This window comes from Cervus canadensis, chromosome 18 (genome assembly GCF_019320065.1).
Source record: "Cervus canadensis isolate Bull #8, Minnesota chromosome 18, ASM1932006v1, whole genome shotgun sequence".
Taxonomy (NCBI): Eukaryota; Metazoa; Chordata; class Mammalia; order Artiodactyla; family Cervidae; genus Cervus; species Cervus canadensis.
In genome coordinates this window covers 10,572,838-10,590,178 of record NC_057403.1, presented here as the reverse complement: position 1 = coordinate 10,590,178, position 17,341 = coordinate 10,572,838, and the positions used below count along the sequence as shown (strand labels likewise).

At 45.2% G+C, this 17,341-nt stretch overlaps 1 protein-coding gene and 1 long non-coding RNA gene across 3 annotated transcripts in view; one reads left to right on the top strand and one right to left on the bottom strand.

Annotated features, from left to right (window-relative positions):
* The window catches only part of LOC122420497, a 67,796-nt gene that overhangs the window by 33,761 nt on the left and 16,694 nt on the right, over nt 1-17,341 (top strand). The window contains exons 10-13 of the mRNA XM_043435627.1: nt 10,493-10,882; nt 11,300-11,375; nt 12,110-12,236; nt 12,954-13,049. Of these exons, the coding sequence (XP_043291562.1) occupies nt 10,493-10,882; nt 11,300-11,375; nt 12,110-12,236; nt 12,954-13,049 (689 nt within the window). The remainder of the gene's footprint in view (nt 1-10,492; nt 10,883-11,299; nt 11,376-12,109; nt 12,237-12,953; nt 13,050-17,341) is intronic.
* On the bottom strand, nt 2,979-10,225 carry LOC122420702. 2 transcript variants are annotated; one of them, XR_006263345.1, is made up of 4 exons: nt 10,110-10,168; nt 8,099-8,297; nt 4,178-4,376; nt 2,979-3,612 (listed from the first exon to the last, which is right to left on the bottom strand). It is a non-coding gene; the product is annotated as an uncharacterized LOC122420702 (long non-coding RNA). The 2 variants fall into 2 exon arrangements; XR_006263346.1 differs by lacking the exon at nt 8,099-8,297 and having other exon boundaries at nt 10,110-10,225.

Below are 17,341 nucleotides of genomic sequence, written 5' to 3'. Positions count from 1 at the left end.
AAGCAGAGCATTTCTCCTAGAATCATGTGCTGTCCTGAAAACAGAAAGATTCATAAAGAATGAACTACATCCCTCCACATTTGGCAGAGACTAGGCACGAGACTCACTTAAAGCAGCTGCAGAAGAACCAGGAGACAGAGGTGGAACACACAGCCCGTGAGAAACTGTTTCAAGACAAAGGGAGCAAGAATAGTACATTTGGGGGAACAGCTAATTAGGATTGTCCTTCCTTCTTCCTCTATTCAATGACATCAGAGAAGTCATACTCAAGAGGGATCATACAAATATATCCAGACTACAGACATATGAATAGAGCTCAGCCCTTAAAACCATGAACAAATTCTCTCAGGAGACACATCTTACAAATATGTGTGTGTAGGAGAAAGATGGCCTTTCAGTACATTTTAGAACTTATACAGGAGAAAAATCCTATAAATATACAGGCACAAACTATCCGTTACTGTGTATGAGAGAAGTTATGAAACATTTCATATTTCCAATGAATTCAAGAAATTATTTTCAAGGAGTGACTGCTTTATGCTACAAGGATCTGGAAAGAAACCCTACAACATACTCATCAAAGAAAAAGTTTCATGCTTTTCTCCTTTACTCAACATCACAGCACACATCCTGGAGAGAAACCTATGGATATATGCATTGTGGGAAAGGCTTTAAACATAGCTCAACACTATGATAATACATCAGAGGACTCATACTGGGAAAACCCTACACAAGTACACAGTGTAGAAGAGCCTTCGGGAGGTGTTCTCACTTTATCCAACACAAGAGGACTCATACTGGAGAACAGAAAGAACATAGGCAAGGCTGGCAGACTTCCAATTATGGCTTTCACATTATTTGACACCAAGAAACTCATAGAGATTAGAGAAACTCACTGAACATAATCAATATGGAAAAGCTGTTGGTTGGAATTTAATTCGATGTGACATCATAAAGAAACCAAAAAGGAGGCAGAATCCACAAGTTATTTTTGACCCACAAATAGGTTGCTGTTGTTGTTTAATCACTAAGTCATGTTCTACTCTTTGTGACCCCATGGATTGTAGCCAGGCTCCTCTGTCCATTTGATTCTCCAGGCAAAAATACTGGAGCAGGTTGCCATTTTCTCCTCCAGGGGATCTTCCTGATCCAGGGATCAAACCCGAGTCTCCTGCATTAGCAGGTGGATTCTTTACCACTGAGCCACCAGGGGAGTCCTGAATGTAATATGACTGTGCACTTGTAGCTCCCCACTGTCACAGATGATGAAGTATGAGCAGTTATGCTCCATATATGCCCTTGATTTGCCACAGAAACATCATTTAATGGGACTTAGGCCTGGACTAGATGGGCATGAGTTTGAGTAAACTCCAGGAGTTGGTGATGGACAGGGAGGTCTGGTGTGCTGCGATTCATGGGGTCACAGAGTCGGACACGACTGAGCGACTGAACTGAACTAAGGGTCTAGGCCTCAAGAACAAAGTCTCATAGAAAAGATGCTATAGATAATAAAATGTAAATATTATCAGTGACAACACTCTATTTTTTATATCATATAAAATCCAGAGAACCATCAAATTGAACTGTCATGTGGAGATCATTGATCTTTTAGTATCACAGGGATTAATATATGTACAATTGTATTACTAATCACAGAAGAGAGCTGAAAAATATGGCATCCATTTCTTTCTTGCATAGTCCTGTTACATCAGACAAGTTAGAGTTTTATATTAACTCATGAATATTTCACAGACGGCATTCTACTACTAAGTTTAAGAGAGGAATCATAAAGAGTTGTCTGTTGCATCTTCATGTTTCCAGGGGCACAGCCAGTGTCCAGGCAGGACTGAACAGACATACCCATGCTCTGCAGCCCTCAGGCCCCAGGAGAGAGAAGCCCTTGTGCTCCAGAGAAGACCCAGTGAGCCAAAAACAAACAAGTAAATAAATAAAATTTTGAAAAGGAAAAAACAAACTAAAAAGGGCAGAGGATTTGAAGACATTTATCCAAAGACAAACAGATGGTCAACAGGCACCTGAAAAGACATTCAGCATCATGAATCACCAGGGAAGTGCAAATCAGAGCCACAAGATGTCATCTTACACTTGTAAGAATGACTGTTATCAGAAAGACAACAAAATAAGTGTTGGCAAAGACGTGGAGAAAAGGGAACACGCATCCACCGTGGCTGGGAACATAAATCAGTGCAGGCACTGTGGAAAACAGTATGGAGGTGCCTCAAAAAATTAAATCAGGGAATTTCCTGGTGGTCCACTGGTTAGGATTCAGTGCTTTCACTGCCATGGCCCGGGTTCAATCCCTGGTTGGGAAACTAATATCCCATAAGCCACTTGGCATGTACAAAAAATAAATCAAAATACCATATGATCCAGCAAGTCTATTCCTGGAAGTAAAAACACTAATTTGAAAAGACACATGCACCCCTATGTTCACTGCAGCATTATTTACAATGGACAAGATGTGGTCCAGATCTCTGCTACTACCAAGTCTGGCATTTTCCAGCACCAGCGGCTCTCCGGGGGCATGCAGCCCTACAACCCAACTCGAGGAAAGGCTTCTGGGGCAGATGAGCTTCCTCCAAGCTGACTTTTGTGCCAGTCGCCGAGGAGAGGTCAGTTCCAGATGCCAACACGTGAGCCACCCTTTTCCAGCTTTTGTCAGAGGTAGGACATGGATACGTGTGTCAACCCTAGCCAGCAGAGCCTGAGAAAGTCTATGGAAAGAGGGCTCGAGAAGAGAATGAATTCCTTCCTTGTGGTCAGCAGGTAATAGCTCCTCAAAGCTGCTTGCATCCTAATAGCTGGAGCCAGTGACTGTTACATTACAGGGCAAAGAGCGCTTTGCAGGCACAATTAAGGTTTATGGCCTTGAGATGAGATTATCTTGGGGCCGATGTAATTGCAGTTGTCCTTGTTTAAGAAGCAGCAGGAGAGGGGCTTCCCTGGTGGTCTAGAGGTTAAGAATCTACCTGTCAATGCAGGGAACGCAGGTTTCATTCTTGGTTGGGGAGCCTCGGAGCAAAGAAGCCCACAAATCACAGCTTCTGAAGCCGCGTGCTCCTGTGCCTGCATGCCACAGTTGAGAATCTGTACGCTGCAGTGAAAGCTCCTGAATGATGGAAGGAAGATCCCACATGTGGCAACTAAGACCCAACGCAGCAAAACAAAAAAAGAAAGACCCCTCCAATTATCTTCAAAAGAAAGAAAGAAAAGAAGCAGGAGAATCAGAGTCAGTGGAGGCAATGTGATGATGAAGCCGAGGTCAGAGTCAGAGAGAGACTTGTAGATGCTACACCACTGGCAGGAAGTCTCTAGAAGCTGTAAAAGGCGAAGAAGCTGGTTCTCCCCTAGAGACTGGAAAGAAGGCAGAACTGCCAACATGTTTATTTTGCCCGGAAAGATATATTTTCCCTTCTGATCTTCACAGCTGTGGGATGATACATTTTTGCTGTTTCAAGCCACAAAATTTGTGGCAATTTGTTACAGTGTCAAAGGAAACAAACACTCCCTGGTGCCAATATCTTCAGCCAAATGTTGTATGGCTTCAAGTGATGCATGAAACAACCACCTTGAGACCATGAGGACAGGAACCTGGGGAAAAAACCAAGACTGAGGAGCAATGAGCAGATGAAGAGTGCCTGCAACCACCCCGGAAGCTCTCACCTCTGGGCTGCATGCGATATAAGATAATGTATGCTGGCAGATTCTGTGACTTGTGGCCAAAAAAAAAAAAAAAAAAAAACCCATCTTGCACAATAACCGTTTCTTGTTCCCAGCAAACTTCTGCTCTCCAATCTCATTTAGTCATGCAGAACCAATTTAGGGAGCCCTGCTGCTGTGTTCAGTCATGTCCAACCCATTGCAGCCCCATGGACTAGCCCACCAGGCTCATCTGTCCAGGGAATTTCCCAGGCAAGAATGAGTTGCCATTTCCTATGCCAGGGCATCTTCCCGACCCAGGGATCGAACCCGTATCTCTTACATCTCCTGCACTGGCAAGTGGATTCTCTGCCACTAGCGCCACCTGGGAAGCCCCATCGGGACTCCTAGAAGTCATCCCAGGTAATCAGGTTGTATAGGCTCAGGCTGACCCTTGCCTACCTGACTCAGAGTCCTTTCTCAGGAGCTGGACACACTACAAGGAGCAGACACTCACCGTGGTCAGCAAGATGGGCCAAGCTACCTCAGCTGTGGCCTCAGAGGCACTGCCAAAGGGCTACAGAGGACACAGATAGACGCTGCAGACTCCAGGGATACGACGTGATAATACACGGGACCAAGGGCATATGGTGGATTCGTCAAATTACACACGTAGTATCCCCCTGAGTCTTCATAGTGGGTTACAGGAGTCCTCTCTGGATGGAAAAAAAAAAAAGTGCTTGAAAAAAGCCACACACTTCAAGTAAAAAAAAAAAAAAAAAGTGCCAACTTGCTGAACAAGTTGAAACCCCTGCAGCCACCACCACACACAGGAGAAAAGTTATATGATTGTTACTGCATGCTGTTGATGGCTTTGAAGTCTAAATTTACAAGAAAGGAAAAGAATTTTTTGGCACTTGTACTTTCTGGGGGCATTTCTTAAAGAAAATGAGTCCAAGTAGTTTCCCAGTGAGGATGGTGGTGAGTTCCATCACATTTTCAAGAGGAAGCAAGCACAGAGCCAAGTCCAAGGGCCAGGCACCCAGAGAGCCCACTGTGGTCCTGTAATCCCACTTGCTCTTGTATTGAGCCCAGTGATGGTCTGCAATTTATAGTTGGCCTTCCCAACCTGGAGCATGATATTCGCCTTCCTTTATACAATTTTACTTGTAATTCTTTCCAGAAACATATCTTCCTGTAGATTCCTTGCATTTCCCAACAAATTAATCCCAGACATTTGTCTTTATGCTTCATCTGTGAATCTCCTTTTCAATATATTTGTTTGTAAAGATTTTGTATGTTACATGTGTGTTGATTCACATATCTTTCTTACTGCCTCACTTACTGCAATCTTGTTTTTTTTAATTTCCAACTGGATTTTGTACATACGATAATGTTGTGCTCAGATGCTCAGTTGTGTCCGACTCTTTGCAGCCCCTTGGACTGTAGCCTGCTGGGCTCCTCTTGGCCTGGAATTTGGCCATGAATACTGGAATTTTTGCCATTTCCTCCTCCAGGGGGATCTTCCTGACCCAGGGATCAAACCCAAGCCTTCTGCATCTCCTACACTGGCTGGCAGATTCTTTACCAGTGTTATGTGGGAAGCCCAAGTATTCTATTGTTACCTATTTGTAAAAGCATTTTTATATTTTCTTTTCCAGTAGTTACATCTCTTAGTTCTGTTTCCTATCTTACTTGTGGTAATAACAACACCCAGAAATCTTAAGGTGTCGTCTTCTATTTTGGATGTGTACATCAATCTATGGTTATTGAACAGAAGAGTGAACAGACAAGAGAATGAAGAAAGGTCAGTTTTCATTGGAGAGGAAAAGGTCGATTTCTTGAGGCAAAGAGAAACGTGGAAATGGGTGATATTCAGAACCATAAAGACTGAGTGCTGAAGAACTGACGATTTCAAACTGTGGTGCTGAAGAAGACTCTTGAAGAGTCCCTTGGACTGCAAGATCAAACCAGTCAATCTTGAAGGAAATCAACCCTGAATATTCATTGGCAGGACTGATGCTGAAGTTCCAATACTTTGGCCACCTAATTCGAAGAACTGATTCATCGGAAAAGACTCTGATGCTGGGAAAGATTGAAGGCAGGATGAAAAGGGGAAGACAGAGGATGAGATGGTGGATGGCATCACCGACTTGATGGACCTGAGTTTGAGCAAGCTCTGAGAGTTGGTGATGGACAGAGGAGCCTGGTGTGCTGCAGTCCATGGGGTTGCAAGAGTTGGACATGACTGAGGAACTGAATAACTAAAGGACTAGCGGTAAGCAGGTTGCTGGCTTATTCTCTGTCTACCCTCCAGTGGCCAGGAAGAAGGGTGACACACTGCTCCACTGATGAGAGCAACAGGGAAAGTAAAAGTCTGGTCCTGGGTGACACTGGCAGCTTAACCAGTCCCAGGACGTTCATTTTTGAGGAACCGGTGCTTATGATCGCTGAATTTTCAGTTATTTACAGCCAAACACACCCTATAGGATACAGGGTACAAAGCTATGAAAGGGATTCCAAACCTGACTTACTGGTTTGCCCAGTTTCTGTGGACTTCCCACACTCCTCTTTGAAACAGATCACTTCTGGAAGTTGCATGTGGTCTGTCTCTGCTCAGAGCTCTGATTCTTCACCTTTCCTCCATGTGCTACACCCAGTCTGGATTATCTTGATTTTGAACTCACTCTTTATCTTGGGGAGAACAGGCATAGAACAAATGTGTAGTAGTCACGACCCCAAAGCCTGTTTGGGGAACCAGTTATGATACTAATAATTTATAGTTAATGTGCTGATTGATTTATTCCTGCTTCTCCAAGCTGAAGTTCTCAAGCTCTGAGGAGCTCTGAGAAGTGTCCTAGAGGCTCATGTTTTAAAGACAAAACCGTACATCTTTCTTTTCTTTTTTTAAATGAGTTTTAAACACATGTTCCCCTTCACATGAAACACTCTGAGATGCTCTGTGTGATGAAATAAGACAATAATGATGAGTGGAGACCAAACCACAGGTCCGTTGTTGAGTGGACTGAATGCCACCAGCTGCTATAGTGATTTGGTCAATATATAGTTTTATATCTCTTATTCAGCCAATAGTGCACTGTTGATTTTAAAAGCATATGAAAGAATACTAATCTATTTCAACAATTCAGTATCTCAATAAACATGCTTATTAAACTATATAGAGTATACAAAGAGAAATGAAGTGCAAATTAAACACTGCAATTGAATGAAACTATTATTGCTAATCTAGGCATTTTCATAAATGAACCACAATGCTTTTTCTGCAATTTTAAAACCTTTTCTAATGAAGAAAGTTTCTTCCCCTATTATGCATCTGCAAAATTTAGCTGAAATAACAAGGCTGTGTAGGGCTTCCCAGGTGGCTCAGTGGGTAAAGAATCTGCCTGCAATGCAGGAGACACAGGTTTGATCCCTGGGTTGGGACGATCCCCTGGAGGAACCGGCAACTTCTCTCCAGTATTCTTGCATGGAGAACCCCATGGACAGAGGAGCCTGGTGGGTTACAGTCTATAGGGTTGCAAACAGTCAAACACAACTGAAGTGACTAAGCACAACACAGCTATTTACACACTGCTTTTTTCCAATTTAGCGTGATCCCTTATGTGTTTTGCTACGGATACACCGTATCCGTGTATTTTGCTACACCCAGATGCTGCCCCAGACCTGCTGGGGATGCCACATGTGGTGTGGTGTGTTTACCTTCCTATACTGCTGAAATCCAAATGCTTATGAATTCCAAAATACTTCTGGCCCTGAAGGTTTTGAACAAGGGATTAGGGCCCTGTATGCAAACAGGATGCATAAAATTTTTAAAAATTTTATTTAATTGGAGGCTAATTACTTTACAATATTGTGGTGGTTTTTGCCATACACTGACATGAATCAGCCATGTGTATACATATGTCCCCCATCCTGTACCCCCCTCCCACCTCCCTCCCCACCCCATCCCTCAGGGTCATCCCAGTGCACAGCCCTGAGCACCCCGTCTCATGCATCGAACCTGGATTGGCAATCTATTTCACATATGGTAATATACACGTTTCAATGCTATTCTCTCAAATCATTCCACCCTCGCCTTCTCCCACAGAGTCTGAAAGTTTGTTCTTTACATCTGTGTCTCTTTCACTGTCTCACATATAGGATCATCGTTATTATCTTTCTAAATTCCATATGTATGCATTAATATACTGTATTGGTGTTTTTCTTTCTGACTTACTTCACTCTGTATAACAGCCTCCGGTTTCATCCACCTCATTAGAACTGATTCAAATGCATTCTTTTTAATAGCTGAGTAATATTCGATTGCGTATATGTACCACAGCTTTCTTATCCATTCGTCTGCTAACGGACATCTAGGACATTTTTGACATTTTACGTACATAACAGTTAACATTCATCCAAAAATGTGTTTATTTACTTATTTATCTTTGGCTGCACTGGGTCTTTGCTGCTGTGCACAGGCTTTCTCCAGTTGCAATGAGTTGGCTTCTCATTGCAGTGTCTTCTGTTGTTGTGGAGCACAGGCACTAGGCAAGCAGGCTTCAGCAGTGTGGCGCGTGGGCTGTTTCCCCATGGCACTTGGGATCTTCCCGGACCAGGGATCAAACCTGTATCCCCTGCATTGGCAGGCAGATTCTTAACCACTGAATCACCAGGAAAACCCCCCAGAAATGTTTTTAACTTAATCAAGTTACAGCAAACTAAATAGCATTCTTAATTTGCTAAATGGGAAAAAGAACATGCAATTTATTATTAAAAGTTGTACTAAAGTGTTTCATGAATCAATCTTAAATAATATACTTAAGATCACCTTTTAACCTAAAGTCATGTTTTTACTCTATAGCATACAAACAGAAAGAACTGAAAGAACCTCCAAGAAGGCCTGTTTCCTTAAGATGTTAAAGCCTCTATCAGATTGACAGTAAACCACTATAAGGATCCCTAATCATAACCAGAAGAAAACAATATGGCTAATGAATTGCCTTGTCCCACTACCCATGGCTACAGAACACCATTTTTTTAAGTGAAAATATGAGAAAGAGGCTTGAATTATTAAATGAACGGGGAAGTTGTTTTAGCTATAACAGCCAAGAAAAATTCAAGGAAATGCATGGGTAGTGAGTCAATACTAATATGCCCAAGTCAACAGACCCACTGTCTCAACTGCAACAAATAAGATGAACAATGTGCAGCCCTCATGTGGATATTCCCATAGTGGCCACAGAAATGTACAACTGCTGGAACAAGCATAGCATGCAGTGGACAGGATGACTGAAAAAGTGGCATAAGGCTGCTGAAACCTGCTAGGAAGTGGAGAGAGAGTGCACTGGGCCCTGCGTCTCAGTAGGAGAGTCCCAAGCACCAAGGAGGAGAGAAGACATCAGAGTCTGGGCCCTGGAACCTCAGGAAGATGGAAGGACACCAGATACTGGACTTTGAGGAATACATCAGACTATTTTGTCCTAGACTCCAAAGAAAGATGAGAGTGGACTGGGCTCAAGGAAGAGGGGCACACACCAGGTCCTGGGCAGGGAAAGGCTTCTTCCATTTCCTAGACATGGGCACCTGGCTCACAGATGAGGACCCAGGACAGAGGATCCTTCCTGTTCAGCCCACACCACACCAACTCCCTGATTCTATGCTTAGCCAAACGTTAGCAAAGTTACTCTGAACCTTCTCCCCAGTAAGACTCATACGTGTACTGCCTCATAGAATCCCATTTGAGCAACAATCCTAAGTCAGTTTATGAAGACTCCCCTACTCTTGATATCTGATCAAATTCCTCACCCCTACTCCCTCTCCCAGGTGATACATCATCACCCTGGCCTGCCTTCCTTAAAAGTCTATTAGCTTTGTCCAGCTAGAATCCCCCAGATAGGATGTCTCCTCCTAATTTTCTATCCACTGGTACCTCTCCCCTTACTCCTAGGCCATAAATCTCCACTTACTCTATTGTATTCAGAACTGAGCTCTGTTCTACACTGGAGTCTCCATTCCCACGTTTCAACAGTTTATTGAACAAAATCTACTTTCACTGCTTCCGTCCAGCTCTGATTTACCCGTGGACAACCCTCCCTCCACTCCCCTGCCTCGGGTCCACTTGCCTGAGAGTGCACTAGCCCCTTTTCCTCACAACTTGGGTGGATAGTTAGTCCTGACCCCATTCCCCTCCCTGGGCCTGGAGGACATTTAGCCTCACGCTCTGCACATTTCCCTGGTGGCTCAAACCATAAAGAATCTACCCGGATTCCATCTCTGGGTCGGGATGATTCTCTGGAGAAGGGAATGGCAACCCACTTCGGTATTCTTCCCTGGGAAATCCCATGGACAGAGGAGCCTGGCGGGCTACTGTCCATGGGGTCGCAAAGAGCTGGACACGACCAGCGACTAACACTTTCAAACACGCACAGTTCACGGCAAGCCCTTACCTCTTTTCCTCCCAGGACCTCGGGAGGATTTCAGTCCCGCCTTCAGAACACGTCCAACCGTCCCAACCCCTTTTACCCCTCCCTTAGACGTGAATACACACTTAGTACCCTCTTCCCCGGAACTTGGCAGGACTTTGTGTTCAGCTGTATCGGAACCTTTGGCCTGAAGTCTATCAGACTCCTCTGTCCATGGAATTCTTCAGGCAAGAATACTGGAGTGAGCTGCCATTTCCCGCTCCAGGCGATTTTGCCGACCAGGGATCGAACCCGCATCTTCTGTGTCTTTTGCACTGCTGCCCAATTCTTGACTGCTGAGCCTAAAGGGACCAACTTTACCGCTGCCTCAAAGCACTTCCGGCCCGCCCCTCCTCTCTCTACGTTAGATGTGAGAAGCGCCCCGCCCCTCAGAACTTCTGGCCCTGCCCCTCCCACGCCTTCCCTTTCCCCATTTCCGATTCGTCCCACGCGTTGCAGCCCTCGAGGCTTGGCGAGGCTCCCTCTCAGCCTGCCTCGCCGCCCATGCAGGTGCTGGGACCCACCAGCGGCCCGACTTGCCCCTCGAAGGCCTCCTCCTGTCCAGCGGGATCGCCAAGGGCGCTCTTTCCGCGACCCGGGCTTCGCCTACCGCCCCGAGTTGGCCGCCAAGATGTCCGCCGCCCGCAACGTGGAGTGCGCCGCGCCGCGGGGATCTCTGGGAGTTGTAGTCCAAATGGACGCACTGACGCACTTCGCCGGGGGCTGACAGGCGCCATTGTGCGGCGCGCGCGCGCAGGGTGAGTGTGGCGCGAAACCTGCGCCCGTCGGAGGCTGTGTTCCAGGGCCGCTCCGCGGGAAGCGCCTACTTACGGCCGCTACCCCGCCAATCGCAGGAGCCCAGAGCCAGCCTTGTCTGCCGTCCGTCCGCCGTAGGGCCTTTAGGGCAGCGAGAGTCGCGGACTCTGGGCCCATAGGGGCGCGAGACGGGCCGACCCCATCCGGGCGCTTGCGGGCTGGATAGGGGGCCGACTCCGTCTGGGTGAGGAGGCTGGGAAATCGCCCCATTGGGTGTTCGAGAACAGGTGGAGACGACTTTTTAGAGCATTTTCCGAGGTTGGAGTTAGACCTGTCATTTCCTGTTGATTGGGTCGAGGGGGCGGGGGCCTTGGTCTAACCCTCACGCCCCTTCCACCTCCCAAATTCGACCTTCTTAGGACTCTGCCTACTCCCACGGGACTCGTTGAGGAAGAGGAAGTTATGGCCTCCGGGCTTCCGACGGATTGGTTCCGTGTGAGTAAAGGTTTCTTGATAAAGGTTCAGAGTCTACCGCTGGATTGGGGAGCGGGGGTGGAGGGGTGATGCAGGCACACGCGTTCCCTGAGATGCCCCCAGGCCCCCTAGCATCTAGGTAAGGGGAGGGGGACTGCAGGAGGAGGAGAGACCCTAGTGGACGGAGGGATAGCAAGTTGCTTAGCTTTTCAAGGGAACAAATAGAATAGAGGACAAATCGCGGGGGATTCTAACATCTTTTAAACGGAGCGGGGAAAGCCATTGGCAGGTGTAAGCAGGAATCAGGCTTCACTTAGGTTTCAGTAATACTTTGGAGTTAAAGCTTAGTCACTGGGTGAAGAAGAGATGGGGATGAATCCCTGATAGGTGAAGGAAGTAGTAGCAGAATAGCCAGTGGATGGAGGCTAAAGGCTGAAGTATGCTGGTTTAGCTCACGGAATTCGGTAGGAGAAAGGATACACCTGATACCACTGTTGGAATCCTCAGGTTAGTAAGAAATGGAAAGGTTTTCAGAGAATGAACAATGTTTTCTGACCACATGGGTTGTCCTACTTGCTGTGACCTGATAGGATCAAGCTTGGGTTTGCTGTTTCAGACAAATTCAGGAACTCGTGATGAGACATCTGGAATGCTCGCGTCACCTTGTTAATTATGCCTACGTGTGCTCAGTCACCCTCCTCCTGTCAGCATGGGTGACAACAGGCCCTGGCTGAACAGGCACCTGTGGGTTTTAGGAACCAGTGACCTTTGAAGATGTGGCCTTGGGTTTTACCCCAGATGAGTGGGGAAAGCTGGACCTCGAACAGAAGTCCCTGTACAGGGAGGTGATGCTGGAGAACTACAGGAACCTGGTCTCAGTGGGTAAGGATGGCCTCTGTGTCAATAAAGATTTGTGCTTTGCAGCCCCAATGTGGTGCCTTTGAAGTGTGTGTCTGCTTTGGCTCAGTCTGCAGGGATCCAAGTTCAAGGGTCAAGGCCCTGGAGCCTGAGGGAAAGGGCAACATTACATATAACTTTTGAAACTTTACCTAGTCCACCTCTTAGAGGTGTTCAATACCAGGGAGGTGGGCCTATCGGGGATGTTTCCAACTGCTGATGTATGCTTACTATTTTTGTAACAAGAATTCCAGAACGTGGTGTCAGTGTCACCAGCTCAGGTGTATCATCAAAGGCCTTGCTCCCTTCCATCTCTGCATGGTTAGTGTGAAGTTTTCATTCTTAGGTTAGCATGTGCCTGGCTGATGCCAAGCATTATGTCCATCCAAGTTTAAGGCAGAAAGGAATGCAGGGGCAGCCCTGACTAGTTCTTTCTATAGCTGTCACACTTGCCATAAGCCCCCAGCTGACAAACTTCCCTTAGTGTTTTACTGACCAAAACCAAGTCCCACTGCCTCTTTTACAGTCAAGAGAATCCAGAAAAGGAAGCAGCTGGCGAAGGGGATGGGTGGAGTTAGCAACACTGCCCTAGACCAGAAGCCGTCTCTACCGGGGAGAACACAGGGACAGAATTGCTACAGTAGGAAAGTACTTTCTCCGGAACACAGACCCGCCAAGCACTGTCTCTTTTCCCTTGGGCAGAACATCAGCTTTCCAAGCCAGATGTGGTATCTCAGTTAGAGGAAGAGGAAGAGCTCTGGTCGGTGGAGAGAGGAATTCCTCAAGACACCTTTTCAGGTGAGAACCAGGCACATGGGAGTCCTGGTGTGGGAGTCCTGGTTAGTCAGGAACTAGTGTCTTAGCAAAGGAGGTGGATGGGGAAACCCCTATGGGGTGTTGTGAGGAGTAGCTGTAAACATGCTGAATCAAGCTCTGCATTTTCCTTGGCTTCAGTCGGGGGCACTGCTTGGCTGAATGGGAACCTCTTGCCAGTGCCAGGTTGGCAGTAGGGGCGTCCTCACCCTGCTTCACTCATGGTCTACTGCCCTTCCCTTTTGCAATCTCTGGTAACTGGTGTGTGGCTCTGGCCAGATTTGTTTTAATGTTTATATTTATGTAAGTTTATGTTTTGGGGGGTATAACCATACTCAGTGGAGACAGGATTGCATCATTCATTTTCACAAATGCAGTGTAGACATTTGACTTTTTTCTCTTGATGGACATTCAAGTGGTTGCAGAACATCCTTGCATACAATTTTTTGCACAGTCAAGTTGGGTTTTTTGTGTAGATAGCATTTCTAGAAATAGAATGTAGAATCAACCAAGATATAAGTGAAAAAATTTGTTAGCAACAAGTTGCTGTCTTAAGTTCCTTTAAAATACATATAGCTGCTCAAAAACATGAGACTTCGTTTTCCTCTTTGTAAGATACTGGTGACTGATACTGGTCCTGTTTTTAAGGTTTACAGATCTGACAGGAAAAGATATATTCAGTTTGGTTTCTAAGTTTACAGATTATTTGTACTTTTGCTTTTGTGAGTTTTTCTTTTTTCCTTTTTTTCCTCTGTTGGTTTGTCTTTTGTGTGTGGTGGTGGGGAGGACTCTACTATATATTATAGATAGTAACACTGCAGATAACAGTCCAATATGTATCTCCTACCTTTATTTAGTCTCCATAAATTAGTTTTATGATTTCAGATTTTTTTTCTTTCAGATATGTCTTTATTCCTAATCTAGGTTTCATGCCATACATGGGCAGACTGTACAAATACTTTATTCCGGTATTTTTGGGTTTTGTTTAGCTGTTTCATGTACTAGGTTCCTTGTGTAATTGGTGTGGTGCACAAGTTTTTTCAATGCCATTTTCTGATTATTGGAACACCATCTTTATCATCTCTCTCATAGTCACTGTTTGTTGCATGCAGGCCTTCTTGGCCCCTTATGGTCCCTTGATCTCTGTCAGTATCTTAGTAAACACCATATTACTGTAGCTTTATAACAATCTTGGATAAATGGTAAGCCCTCATTTTTTTTTTTTTTTTAATTATAAAAACCTATTATCTGTTGTCAACCAGATGAATACCTACCATCAGCTTGTCAGGATTCATTGAGAACATGCTGTTAGAATGTATATTACATTTAACTGCATTCAGAAATTTGATCAGAACTGGTCTCAGTCGAGTTCTGGCATAGGCGTACAAGGAGGGATCCACTCCCCTCACCGCGCTGGTTAGGCTTTCCACGTGCAGTTGGGCATTCCCTCCAGTTGCTGTCTTATCTGCTCAGGTTACTCCTTCCTTACAGTCCTGCGTAGTTGCTGCAGGTGAACCTATCCTGCTGCTAAATTCTTAAGTTTTGTTAGGTTATCATTAATTTTCTCAGTACAGAGTCATATTACTGGCAAATATTATTTTACTTCTTTTGCATTCAAGGTACGCGAGGAGGTAATTACATTCCTCACAGCTACTGCTTCCAAAACACTGGGCTGAGAATGTGACGATTTTAAGTATCTGGTCTCTGACTTAAAAGGAGAAGTTTCTGGATTCTGCTTTGATTCATATCACTTTTTATCTGGATAAAGGAACAGTCATCTCACCCTTTCTAGTAAATGAAAATTAGTAATAGTCTCAATTTTCCCCCTCCCAAGCCCTCCAAAGGGATCATGATTTTCTCATTTGAAAAATTAACAGTGACATAATTATAGACGTGCCCCTGTTGTAATGTCCTGATGTTTATTAACTTTTTTAGGATTTCTGCATCAACGTTCATAAATTACATTGGGGAGGTGGGTGGTTTTCTGTGTTTGTTATTTTTGGACATTTCTCTATCAGAGTGTGTTGGCTTTGTAAGGAGAACTTCTTGTGTTCCCCTTTGTTCTCTGTGCTTTAATGCAAGTGGCTCCGGAACTACCTGGAACTTTCAGTGTCCAGCTGTGAAATCTGTACCTGGCCTGCATCTTTGGTGATGACCTTCCAGCCATGCATCTCTGGATGATCTAGCAGTTTCCTGAATCTAGCTGCCATGGGGGGGCGGGGGGCGGGGACAACATTGGGCACTTATGGTTCTGCACATGTCAGAAAAGCTGGCTTCCCAAGGGATGGGAGATTCAGGGGTGGTGTCCTAGAACAAGAAATCCTGTGTTACAAGCTAGGCCTGGGGTGATAGGTGCCTAACATGTTTATGCTGCGTCACAAAGAATCCTTTATGTGATGTTCTTCCTCCACTGTCTCCCCTTGACCTCAGAAATATTTGTGGAAGGCCCCTTGTGTCCTATGCAATATAAAAAAGAGAAAGTATGTACTTGGTAGTAGGCCAAAGACCTAATGTAATCCCTGTGATTGTAGACTCCTCCGTCTAACAGATGAACACCTTCTACCAACATGCTACACAGATGTAACCAAGTAAACACCAGTTAACTAGTGGTATGGACGAAGAAGAAAAAGAACATGGTGTAAAGCAGGGAGCAACAGGGAATTAGTCTAGAGGTGGGGTCAGGGGACACTGCAGGGCCAAGATTTTAAGCCAATGCCTGAAGAACAGAAAGTCAGCAGATGGGCAAGAATCGAGGCGAAGAGCTTAGTTTCCAGGTGCAGAAACGCTACTTGGGGTTACCCTGAGAATAGTGGAAAGTAACTTCTGGAAGGAAGTAACCGAGGTGTACTGATAGGCAAGTTAAGTTTGGGGCCTCCACTGTCAGGGGGGTTTGACCTTCCTTGAGTAGGTGTGTGCTTTGCTTTTTACAGCTCACTCTGAGGACAGAAGGACCCAGATGCGAGCAGGCAGGGGGCTGCAGTAGTAGCACATGGGGAAGAGGCAGTTAACATCTGCCCCAAGAGAGTAGCAGCAGGGCTGGGAGAAGGTGGCTCATCTCCATTCGAGGTGGATCCAATGGGGCCAGTTGAGTAACTGATCAGGAGGGCACAGGAAAGGAAGCTGCAAAGAACTGCTCACAGGTGAAGGCTTGAAGGGATTTCTTGTGACTCTTCTTTGTAATGTATGTATTTATATGCATTTTTCATACACACTTTTTAAATGTATCAGTATCTCATTTTTAAAATATAGTAACAGAGATGAGATGGTTGGATGGCATCACCGACTCAATGGACATGAGTTTGAGTGAGCTCCAGGAATTGGTGATGGACAGGGAAGTTTGGCGTGCTGCATTCCATGGGGTCGCAAAGAGTTGGACACAACTGAGTGACTGAACTGAAAACAGAGGTATTACTACTATGGGGTTTTTGGCATCGGTCAGTGACATGGAAGTCTGGTAAAGGCCAAGACTTCTGAAGGGTGGAAATAGGTTCTCTTTGACTTTTTTTTTTTTTGGCTTTTTTTATGTTGAAACAATTTTAAGCAGACGGATGAATCGTACAAAGAACTACCTAATAGCTTCCACCTAAATGCACCATGTTTTTGCAACTGTACCATGTCCTGACTGGTTCTATTAATGAAGTATGAATAGGAGGTGACTTACAAACACCCAAGTAAAGGTCTGTGAAGCCAGTGGCATGCCCCTGTCTGAGGTCCAGGCAGTACATAAAAACATGGGAGTCAGGTGTTTGGAATGGCCTGCTTACTGTTACGAGAACCATCTCCTTCAGTGGTCCCTTTCTCCCAGCACTACTGTAGCTGTGCCTCTCCTCAAGGCAGAGAACTGGAACTGAATGAAAGCTAGGTCTCACTAATGCAGCCCAGTTTGCAGGTGTCTTAGCTCTCCATGACAGCAAAAATGGCAGCACAGGCAGTGGCTGAAGTAGAAAGGAACCTGGGTAAATGCTTAAGACATGGAATTAATCTTCAAAAAGGCACTAATTTGAAAAGATGCTGTGAAGATAAGGAGTGTGGAGAAATATTTGATCGCACTCACATCTTAAGCCTTCTCACTCAATGTTCTTTCAAGAAAGTATTACCTACCATATGTGTGGCTTGGGTGGAATATCTTGAGACATAATCTATATAGATTCAAACATTAGGGACAATGCAATGGAATAAAGACACTATTTTGAAGGTCATGATTGTAGGAAAGCCTGCAGGACAGTTAAATTTTTTTTGATTTGTCAAGAATTTAAGCAGAAGAGCCCTGCAAATAT